This window comes from Neophocaena asiaeorientalis, unplaced genomic scaffold (assembly GCF_003031525.2).
Source record: "Neophocaena asiaeorientalis asiaeorientalis breed wild unplaced genomic scaffold, Neophocaena_asiaeorientalis_V1.1 scaffold166, whole genome shotgun sequence".
In the NCBI taxonomy this organism is placed as follows: Eukaryota; Metazoa; Chordata; class Mammalia; order Artiodactyla; family Phocoenidae; genus Neophocaena; species Neophocaena asiaeorientalis.
This window is the reverse complement of record NW_020174933.1, coordinates 3,657,696-3,669,706: the sequence shown is the minus strand read 5'-3', so window position 1 is coordinate 3,669,706 and position 12,011 is coordinate 3,657,696. Positions and strand designations below refer to the sequence as shown.

Genomic DNA, 12,011 nt, shown 5'->3' with positions numbered 1-12,011 from the left:
AGAGAGAGAGAGAGAGAGAGAGAGAGAGAGAGAGTGTGTGTGTGTGTGTGTGTCAGAGAGAGAGAGATGCATGTACCTGATTTTTACTTTTATTTCTTTCTTTTTTCCTTTTTCTGTCTTTGGTAGGGAAACAGAGTATATATATAAATAGAGGTATTGCTTCTAACAGTTCTAAAGATTGCTAGATAGGAGAAGAAAGAAAGATAAACGTGGAGAAAAAAATCTGGGATTATTCCTTGGGGATTATAAACCTTTGAGTCCCAACCATGGCGACACTATTCAAGATGGGCTCACCTCTTTGCTCGGCCTGACAGTCTTCCTCTGGCACTAGTGGACTCCCAGCACCACACCCCCAGCAGCTGTCCCCAGCCGCTCTGCCCCCTCTCCAGTCCCACCTCTCCCAGTCGGTCGGCTGGTCAGCAATACCCACACACTTCACTTCACTTCACTAAGAAGACGGCGATCATCAGCCACAGACCTCATCCCTTTCCCTCCTTTGGGCCTCAAAATGTGTCGGCGTCGCCTCCTGATTTAGAGAAGCCCCTCTGTTTTTAACGCCAGCCCCAAACCACCCTGGTGTTTCTCAAACAACTGTCAGAATTTCAAGCTGTCATTTGCTGGCTTCTTCCCCTGGCCCTGCAAACGTGTTCAAGTGTCTGCTACCTTGAAAAATGACTTGCTTGGAGCCGGACTCTTCTTAACTCTCAATATATCTTCAGAGTCCATTGGATCTAATTTTATCCTTTGAGTTTCTTTCTTGAATAGTTCTATTTGTAAAGATTGATATTTCATAATTTTTATTCTTTCTTAGAGGTCTTCCAAAGAGCAAAAAGAAAATGTACCTATTTCTTATATGAAGAATAAAACTCATTCTGTCTTGCAATTACCATATGGGTCGACTGAACTCTTTTATAAACCTAAGTTACATTTCTAGGATTTCAATAATCTCATTTTTTTCTCTATTTTGAAACACTTTGCTATTTCATCATCCTAGGAATTATTTCATCTCTACTCTTCAATTATTCCCAACTATGCTAAAACAGAACAAACAAAATAAGAAAATGGAAGAATGATGGATCTCCTGGAAGGATAATGTAAAATGTGAAATAAATTGTCACCTTAAAAAAAAAATAAATTTATTTATTTATTTATTCATTTATTTATTTTTGGCTGCATTGGGTCTTTGTTGCTGCACACGGGCTTTCTCTAGTTGTGGCGAGCGGGGGCTACTCTTCGTTACGGTGCGCGGGCTTCTCATTGCGGTGGCTTCTCTCATTGAGGAGCACGGGCTCTAGACGTGCGGGCTTCAGTAGTTGTGGCACGCAGGCTCAGTAGTTGTGGCTCGCGGGCTCTAGAGCGCAGGCTCAGTAGTTGTGACGCACGGGCTTAGTTGCTCTGCAGCATGTAGGATCTTCCCGGACCAGGGCTTGAACCCATGTCCCCTGCATTGGCAGGTGGATTCTTAACCACTGCCCCACCAGGGAAGTCCCTAAATTGTCATCTTTTGGTTTTCTTATTGCATTGTCAAAAGAATGTTGTCATCTTTTGAGAAAGTATAAAAGAAGACCAAAGACACCATTTCTGTAGTCTACTTTCAGCTGTCATCGAACACAGTTGGAAATTGAGAATTTTTCATTTTCCGGCAATAATAGAAAAGAGAAGAAAATTGACAGGAACATGTTTCACAATTATGAGATCAATCAGAAGATAAAGGCTAAGAGACAGCAGGACTCTAATCTGTAATGATGATGATGAAATTGATCAGATAAGTGAAATCTCAGAGTGTGAGTCTTCATATGATAATACCCTGGACAAACTTTCTCACACTAAACAACCAATGAGTGAACAACATATTTCTAAGAACAAAATGAAATATGGTATTCTTATCTAGTTAGTTAGGCACTTGACCGGAAGTACTTTATCACACCGTGTTTGCTAGAAATCTGGATCATCCTGTTTTGCTAAAAGGACTTAATGAGAGTATTTTTTCATCTTTAATGATGTTTCTGGGCCCAACTTTACATGATAGAAATAATTTTTCAGTGCTTAAATTCTTATTAAAATTTATAATAAGCTTGTTTTTCACTGTCCTTTATTCTTACTTTTGTTAGTTTACTGGTAAGCCAGATGACAAAAGGCAGTGACCTTTTTTTCCAGGCATATTGAAGGTTAAGCAAACAAGCCATTGCTCTCCTTTCTTTCACTGCCAAAAATTCCCGCAAAGTAGATGACTCCATCTTTAAAGTGCTCAGGGAATGGTGATGAATGTTAGGACTATATAAATAGGCACCAGGTGCTATGCAGGTAACGAAGTCAGAAAACAGTAAAAGAACTTCCTATGGAAAGACAGTCAAAGAAAGAAGGTTTAACATACAATTTAGTACCGGAAAAAGTTATGGCAGTACTCTGTGTGTGTGTGTGTGTGTGTGTGTGTGTACATGGTGTTTTATAGTTTACAAAGCACTTTCAGAAACATTGGAGACATTTTTACAACAGCTTTATGAGAGAGTGGTGGGAGTATGACTAGCCCAGTTTTAGAGAAGAGGAAAGAAACTCAAGTTGGGTAAGGTTAAATTCCTTGCCAAAGGCTACATAGTAAATAACAGAGCTGGACACTAACACAGATCACAGAGCTACAGTTAGCTCCGAGGCTCTTTCTACCATGTTGTGATGTCTAAATACCCGGTTCCTTTAGAAAAAGCCAAGTACAGAACGTGGCACTCTGGTTATTGAAAATGACAAAGTAAAGGGACTTCCCTGGTGGCGCTGTGATTAAGAATCTGCCTGCCAACGCAGGGGACACAGGTTTGAGCCCTGGTCCAGGAGGATCCCACATGCCGCGGAGCAGCTAAGCCCGTGCGTCACAACTACTGAGGCTGTGCTCTAGAGCCCGTGAGCCAAACTATTGAGCCCTTGTGCCACAACTACTGAAACCCGCGTGCCTGGAGCCTGTGCTCTGCAACAAGAAGCCACCGCGACGAGAAGCCCGCACACCACAACAAAGAGTAGCCCCCGCTCACCGCAACTAGAGAAAGCCCGCACACAGCAATGAAGACCCAACACAGCTGTAGAGAGAGAAAGAGAGAGAGAGAAAGAGAGAAAGAAAGAGAAAGGAAGGAAGGGAGGAAGGGAGGATGGGAGGAAGGAAGGAAGGGAGGATGGAAGGAAGGAAGGAAGGAAGGAAGGAAGGAGGAAAGGAAAGAAAGGAAGGAAGGAAGGGAGGAAGGAAGGAAGGAAGGAAGGGAGGAAGGAAGGAAGGAAGGAAGAAAATGACACAGTAACTAAAGGTAAGTGGACGCTGAGAAGAAAGCAATGCTGATTTTGTTCCAATACTGAGCCATGAGCTGATGCTGGCTCAACAAGAGACTGGGTAGAGGACAAACTCTGGGGACATAGACAGCGGCAGTTAGGGAGTCTGTCAGCACTGTAAACAAGGCATACATCCAGCATCACCAGCTCCTGGACTGACTGCAGGATATTAAAGACTAGCTGCCATCAGTCTGACTCTTTTTTAAAGCATTATATTTAATTATTATTATAAAGTACTTCATGAAAATGTTTACCTGATACTGCTGTGAACCTTGTATAAAGTTTATTGGAGGCTCGCTCTGTTTACTCTTCAACCTTAGAATGTTATCAGCATACCCCCAGCTCAGGATGGCGGACCACTGAATGTCAGTACTGTTCATGCTTCTCACACCTCAAGGAGGAGAAATAAAAGCATCAGTTGCCACTGCTCAGTTATTACCGGACAGCCGGCCACAATGGCAGGTTAAAGGTTCAAGTTCACACAGCAGAACACGGTCATTCCAGTGCAAAAACATCTTTATATCCGTAAGATGGACCCAACTGTGTTAGTTTTATTCCTTTAAAGTTAATGGGATTCTAAGGGTAGAACTGTATTCTTTTTCACCTGTGGTGTTTTGGTTGGGATTTATATGACTTAGTACTAAAATTTCTGTTAAGAAATCTTTATAAAAGACAGTGATAATCAAGCTTCCTCTATTCATGTTCTGTGACACCTTACTTTTAACAATAAATATGAACTAGAAAATGTTTTAAAAAACATAGATACCAAAAAAAAAAAACAAAAAAAAAAAACAAAAAAAAAACATAGATACCCTGTTGAAAAATCAATATGGACAACTATTAATAATACCAGAAAGGGACCATTGCTAGAGCAGAAGCAATCCTGAGAAGGGATAATTTAATCCTTTCAACTGCAAGGACTGCACGGGAGACCTTCGTTTAACAAGGTTCTTTTCTTTTCTCTTTGGACCCGTACACAGTATTATGTCCTTTTGGGATAAAGATCTGGACCTCCTGACATCAGCGTTTCTCACGATCTACGCCTTGTTGGCACATTGACTAGGGCAAATGCAGCATAAATGCTGTAGCTGGTGCTGCCCTGGAAACTTAGAAGCTTTGAGTTCCTTAAGGAGAGAGAATGTGAGTACCTAGCATAATACCCAGCATATAAAGCAATAAAACAAATAAATATTTGTTGAATGAATCAACAGCACACTGAAAATGTAATTCACAGATTTCTTTTTGTTTTGTTGAGTATAATCCCAAATGTGGACATCACTTTTGCAATAAAGAAATTGGGATATCCTTGTTAAATATAAACTCCTCTCTATATAAGCTGCTATGGAAAGGAACCACACTTCATGAGCCTTGGGACCTTGCAAATTCTACCATAAAGACTGGCATGTAGTAGGAACTCAGTAACTGTTCCTGGTTTCTCATTCCAGCAACACAAGAGGCACCATATTTTTTAAAAAAGAAAAATAAACTTCTGCTTTATCTATTTGAACAGTGGATCTTAAACAGGAGTTTGCAAGAAAATGGCTTTTGTAGCATGCACAGGCTTAGACTCAAGCCCCAGAGATTCTGAAGCGGTATGTCTTCAATGGGACCCAACCAAGTATCAATATATTTTGAAAAAAAGTACCTCAGGCAATTTTGAGGCATTGTCAGTTCTCAAGTAATTGGCCTATACTGGGCTAAAGATCATGAAAACCATGGCGGTTTAGTTGCTATATTGTATTATGCATATATAACTAAGCAAAATGACACAGTTATTTGACACAGCAGTGCTTAACACACATGGCCTTCCATCTGCCAGGTGCACTCCCAGTCAGTCCAGGCCTCTCCGAAATGGCCCCGTGGACAGTTCCGCGCTGGGTACAGCAGTGAACACTCACACGGCCCCTGGCCCCAGGGTGCTAACTGTCCAATGAGCATTTATTTATTAAGCACTTAGAATGAGTCCCGCGCTGTGTTAGTCGTTTCCTTATATTATTTCATTTAATCCTTACAGTGAATTACCCTGTGAGATAAGTCCTTTCATTACTCCCATTTTATAGCTTAAAAGCCAGGATTCCAAAAGTGTAAGTCATTTTCTCAAGATCACACAGGTATTAGGCAGCAGAACTGGAACGCAAATTCAGGTACCGTGCCGCCCGAGGCCATGGCTGTAACTTGTACGATACCACTTCCCTGGACACACCTAGATTCTGATAAATCCCAAATACATTCTATGAGGAAATAAAGTGTAATCTGAATGAACACAGCTATTAAGGGTCACTAAGGGCTTGTGACTGAAGTGGCACCAATAAGACAGGTTAGCAATTATACTGGACATATTTAAGTCCCATCATTAGCATGATAATACCAGCCCTTTCTCTCTGCTCTAAAGAGATAAACTTCAATCCACCCTAATTAATTTTTTAAAGATAAATTATTCACGCATTTTGGTACTTTAAGTATTATTAGTAGTAAATTACTCGTGACATACCTCATAGCTAATTGCAACGTACTAGTGAGAATAAAGTACTGATATTCCAGCGATGATCAAACAGATTTTACCTTCTCCTCCTAGCTCACTGAACTTAGATAAAATGGTGCGCAGCCTCTTTTATTACTGACAACTATAAAGGCAATCGATCATTCATTTCATGACAGAATGAAGAGTGAGTGTGAAAGAACTGTGGCCCAGCCAGCACACTGAATTCCTTTAGGTGGCCGATGTTTGGCAGGGGTCCTGGCATCCCTGCACTGTGGTGCTCCGTCGGGTGGGAGGCCATGTGGACCGAGAAGCACAGTGCACAGAACGCAAGGTTAAACACTAACAGCGCGGAATGCTAAGACGTGTCTGGTCCACACGCGGGCTTCCGGGCAAATCTGCACACACCTGATACGAACAGATGGGTGCCCTCAGTCATTCATTTTAGTGTTTAAAGCCCATGCCTAGGACATAGGAAGAGTTCTTTCGCATTAAGTAAAACGGTTAATTTGGGAGGACAGAGGGATTACTTGAGCGGAAAATGTCACTAGTTTGCCACAGTGTAGGTGACATTTAGAAATATGAAGAGGGCCTCTACTGACAGCACTTTTCCATGTGTTGCTTTCACTGAGTCAGTGCACAGAAAGGTGAGAAAAACATTGCCTTCCAGACATACATATTTTTAAAACCTATTTTCAAGGCTATCATGACTTTCTTGTTTTGTTTTAATCTCATGCCTGTCTCTTCTGAGATCCTAGATTTGCTGGTCAGGTAGGTCTGTCTATTCTGGAATTCAAGAGTCTCAAAGTGTACATTTATATAAAACTGTTAATGTTTTCATCTTGTGAGACATTTATTCTTGTCTCCTTCAACACCTCCTCTCATTTCAAATGACATTGCATTTAGTTCCCATTTTTTTCATGTACTATGTTTTAATTCCTACGTTGCATTAAATGAACACAAATTTGAGTTTAGTTTTTTGCCAAGGACTCAGAAAACTTAGAAATAAAACAAAATAGCAGCACAGATGAGGGGAAACATTCAGATCTCATGAAAGATATGCCTAGGACAATTTTCATGTTTGATTTTACCTTGTTCTTTGCTGTACGTCATCAGAAGACAGAAATTTCGGGACAAACCGCAGATTGCTCTAGTGGGCAGCGCCTGGAGAGAACCAAATCTTTCTCCGTGTGGCTGGCTGAAGCAGACCACAGGTACTGGGGCACTTGGGGAACCGACATACTCCCCCCACTTCAAGCCTTTTATCCATGACAAAGGACTCTACAACCGAGGAAAGTAAACAGTACAATTAAAAAAAAGGTAGTAAATATAGAATCACTTCTAATTTAAACTCCAAACAGAGTAAGGGAAAGCAGCCTGATTATAAGCCCTTTGTGGGCAAGAATTATTTTATAATTTTTTACTTCCCCCGTGCTTAGCATATGGAAATAATGTGTTCTTGGTTGCTAGACACAGTGATGAACAAGACACATGAAGTCCCAGCGCCCGTGGAGCTGTCTGATAGCCGGGAAGCAGGGCAGACAACAACTAAACAAATACATACACAGATGTCAGCTGGTGCAAGTGCTATGAAGAAAGTCAAAGAAGGGGAAGAGGACCAAGAGTGACAGAGCTGCCCGTTTAGACGCGGGGGTCGGGTAAGACTGTCTGCGGACATAATGTCTGAGCAGACACCTGAGTGAAACGAGAGAGCAAACTGGGGTTCTATCTGGGGACAGGGCACGCCAGGCGGAGGGAACAGCCAGTGCAAAGGTCCTGGGGTGGGAAGGAGGCAGGTCTGTACACGTTCCCACTGCAAACAGACATACTGCTCAGGTCCTTCATACTCGCCAACTTCAACTAGTTAACGAGCAATAAGTATAGTGGCAAATTAAATGGCGTTTATTACTTTTCAGGGACGTACTGTTATTTTGACATGTTAAAATAATAGATTCTAGTTAAAAATAATGACCCTGGTAATGACAATGACTAAAATGATTTGTAAGGCTTCAAAAGCATATGAGTTTCATTGACAAGTAAACACAAAACAAAAAATACAGCTTTCAACTATGAAACACAACACTGGTGGCCTGGGTTCAGCAAAGCAACATTGTCTCTCATATTGATGTTTTAAAATTTAAATTTCATTTTTACTAGTTGTATAAGTTTTGTTTGTATTTAACATGCAAATTTGATATATATGAGCTCTGAGCATAAATAACTTACATTTAGTGTTCTATTTGTGTTCTACCTTTAGTGTATTTAAGAAGCATTATTATAAGAAACGACTATCAAAGCAAGATCTGTAAAAACCATGTTCTCTTAAACTGGCTCCCAGATGACTGCAGTTCGACATCCGTGCTTTACTTTATCTCCAAGACCTTCACAACCTCTTTCCCTTGCCTTTTCATTTTCTGCGATTTCCTTCTGCAAACCTTTGTAACACTTCACAATTCACAATCTCCCATCTTTGCTGCTTTTATAATGAAGAATTTAGTTGAGGATTAGAATCCATTTTACTCTTAAGGCTTGCTTGCTTTATTTTTCTATTTCAGAGTAAAAATTATACCTACTTCCTTTTTTTTTTTTTTTTTTGAGGGACGCAGGCCTCTCACTCTTGTGGCCTCTCCCGTCGCGGAGCACAGGCTCCGGACGCGCAGGCTCAGCGGCCATGGCTCACGGGCCCAGCCGCTCCGCGGCATGTGGGATCCTCCTGCACTGGGGCACGAACCCGTATCCCCTGCATCGGCAGGCGGACTCTCAACCACTGCGCCACCAGGGAAGCCCCCTACTTCCCATTTTAAGAGGCAATACTTCTTATCATTACAACCTGGAGGGGCCAAAAAAACATGTATGATTTCTCCCTTCATTGTAAACCCAAACATTTACACTTCTGGTCAGCACCTCTGCTGGAAGATAATAACCAGGAAGGACCACGCTAGGCATGTCTGCACTGGCACAGCCATGCTCAGACTCTTCCCGAGTCCTGGATGGTTCCTTTCCTCTCATTTGCAATGCCTGTTATGTCACTGCCTGGTGAGGCTCTCCCCAGTAATGACCCTCAGGGAGGTTACAATCCGACCTGAGCTCCCAAAGTACTCTCTTCATAGCACTAACGCAGCATTTCCTACACACAGAACGTAGTGCAGGCATCCGTGTTCACTGGCTGGCACTCACCTTCAGGCCGGGACCGTGCTACTCACTTCCCTGCCCCTAGAGCCTGGGAGGGTACCTGACGGCTCAGGAGTTGAGCCAGTTTTTGCTGAATTCTATTGAAATCCAAATGACATACCGGATAGGGAATTTCCTTGACCTGTTCTCTGGTTTCCCGGAAAGCAAACTGCACCAACAACCCCACGGCAGCAGGAAGCTCCCCTTCAATGTTGAGCTTGGAGCCAGGTCTGCTCGCATGGGCTGACTGGAACAGCTGACGAGGGGTCTGGCCGTAGGTTTTTATCATGGTTTCCAGTGCTCGTCTCTGAACTGGATCTTCAACTGCAGAGACATCCATTCCAAAATATGTCTGAAGAATAAAAGAAAACGAGAGGTATGTAAAAAGCAAGACTTGGCGATAACACTGAAGGGGAAAACAACAACTTGTTTTATTCTCTAGGCAATGGTTTACTCTTCTCTGTTTCAAATGAAAAGGATTTTAAAATGTTTTTGAACAGGTTAACAATCATTAATAATCAGAATAGGAATTGAGATCAGAATAGGAATGATCAATGCTTCGGAATGGATGAATGAAAATAATGCACCTTGATTGGTGCTAATTAGGTATGTTTATAAAATTAATTTTAATTTAAGAGAATATCATATGAGACTTCATTTATCCGCACAGCAAAGGAATCCATCAACAAAATGAAAAGACAACCTACTGAATGAGAGAAATTGCTTGCAAATCATATATCTGATAAAGGGTTAGTATCCAAAATCTATAAAGAACTTACACAACTCAGTAGCAAACAAACCCATCTAATTAAAAAGGGGCTGCACTGTTGGTGGAAATGTAAATTGAAACAGCCACTATGGAGAACAGTATGCAGGCTCCTTAAAAACTAAAATAGAGCTACCATACGACCCAGCAATCCCACTCCTGGGCATATACCCTGAGAAAACAATAATTCAAAAAGAGTCATGTTGTGACAGCCTGGAGGGGTGGGATAGGGAGAGTGGGAAGGAGGGAGACGCAAGAGGGAAGACATATGGGAACATATGTATATGTATAACTGATTCACTTTGTTATAAAGCAGAAACTAACACACCATTGTAAAGCAATTATACCCCAATAAAGATGTTAAAAAAAAAAAAAAGAGTCATGTACCACAATGTTCATTGCAGCACTATTTACAATAGCCAGGACATGGAAGCAACCTAAGTGTCCATTGACAGACGAATGGATAAAGAAGATGTGGCACATATATACAATGGAATATTACTCAGCCATAAAAAGAAACAAAATTGAGTTATTTGTAGTAAGGTGGATGGACCTACAGACCGTCATACAGAGTGAGGTAAGTCAGAAAGAGAACAAATACCGTATGCTAACACATACATATGGAATCTAAAAAAAAAATGGTTCTGAAGCACCTAGGGGCAGGACAGGAATAAAGACGCAGACATAGAGAATGGACTTGAGGACATGGGGAGGGGGAAGGGTAAGCTGGGACGAAGTGAGAGAGTGGCATGGACATATATACACTACCAAACGTAAAATAGATAGACAGTGGGAAGCAGCTGCATAGCACAGGGAGACCAGCTCGTTGCTTTGTGACCACCTAGAGAGGTGGGATAGGGAGGGTGGGAGGGAGACGCAAGAGGGAGGGGATATGGGGATATATGTATACGTATAGCTGATTCACTTTGTTACACAGCAGCAACTAACACAACAGTGTAAAGCAATTATACTCCAGTAAAGATGTTAAAAAAAATGGGAAAAATTACGGAACTTTTCTGCAAAGGAATATTATAAATAAATAAAGGAAGAAATTAAAAAGAAAATGGCGGGGGGCGGGCAGAGGACCTGAATAGACATTCTTCCAAGAAAGACATACAGACGGCCAACAGGTATATGAAAAGATGCTCAGCATCACTAATCATCAGGAAAATGCAAATAAAACCACAATGAAATATCATCTCACACCTGTAAGAATGGCTAGTATCAAAAAGACAGGAGATAACGACCGTTGGCAAGGATGTAGAGAAAAGGAAGCCCCTCTGCACTGTTGGTGGGAATGTAAATTGGTGCAGCCACTGTGGAGAACAGTATGCAGGTACCTCAGAAAACTAAAAATAGAGCTACCATATGATCCAGCATTTCCACTTCTGGGTATTTTGAAAACACTAATTTGAAAAGATACATGCACCCCTATGTTCATTACAGCCTTATTTATAATAGCCAGGACATGGAAGCACCCTAAGCATGCACCAATGGAATGGATGGAGACAATGTGGTAAATACATGCAATGGAATTATTACTCAGCCATAAGAAAGAATGAAATCTTGTCACAACACGGGTGGACCTTGAAGGTATGATGCTAAGTGAAACAAGTCAGACAGAGAGACAAATACCATACAAATAAGTATGATCTCATTTATATGTGGAATCTAAACAAACAGAAGACCAAGCTCCTAAGATTGGTGGTTGCCACAGGTGGGGTGTGGGCAAACGGGTGAAGGGAGCCAAAGGTACAAACTTCCAGCTATAAAGCAAGTAAGTCCTGGGATGTAACGTACAGCATGGTGACTGCAGTTAATAACATTGTACTGCAGATCTGAAAGTTCCTAAGAAAATAAATCTTAAAAGTCTTCATCCCAAGAAAAAAAATTTTTGTAACTATGTATGGGGTGGATGTTAACTAGACTTACTGCGGTGATCATTTTGCAAATGATCGAAATCAGTATGCTGTATACTGGAAACTAATATAATGTATGTCCATTATACCTCAAATTAAAAAAAAAAAGAAAAACTAAATGAGGTTTTTCTTTGGTCTTGTCTTTCAGTGAGAGTTGATGAAAAATAATCAGGTTTCAAAATTCAGTTCACCCAAAATAGCTTCTGCAAGCAGGTTAGTAGGTGGCTCTATTTTTTCTGTGGCTGCCTGTCAGATATTGGTCAGAAAACTAGAGTCAGGGAATTGGTCAAAATCATTTCAAGTGGTCAACAAAATCAAAAGAGACAAGAGAATGCAGCTATATGGCAACACGAAGACTGAAGAAAAC

The 12,011-nt window shown here is 41.3% G+C and overlaps 1 protein-coding gene across 6 annotated transcripts in view; it reads right to left on the bottom strand.

The window, feature by feature from the left end:
- Nucleotides 1-12,011, bottom strand: part of LYST (lysosomal trafficking regulator) — a 174,266-nt gene that overhangs the window by 15,142 nt on the left and 147,113 nt on the right. For 5 of the 6 annotated variants that reach the window (XM_024761468.1, XM_024761471.1, XM_024761470.1 and 2 more), the window contains exons 45-47: nt 9,081-9,311; nt 6,880-7,069; nt 3,564-3,700 (exon numbers count right to left, since the gene is read on the bottom strand). In XM_024761468.1, coding sequence (XP_024617236.1) covers nt 3,564-3,700; nt 6,880-7,069; nt 9,081-9,311 — 558 coding nt within the window. Of the gene's footprint in view, nt 1-3,563; nt 3,701-6,879; nt 7,070-9,080; nt 9,312-12,011 lie in introns of those variants that run through there. The other variant, XR_003005492.1, reaches the window with a different exon arrangement.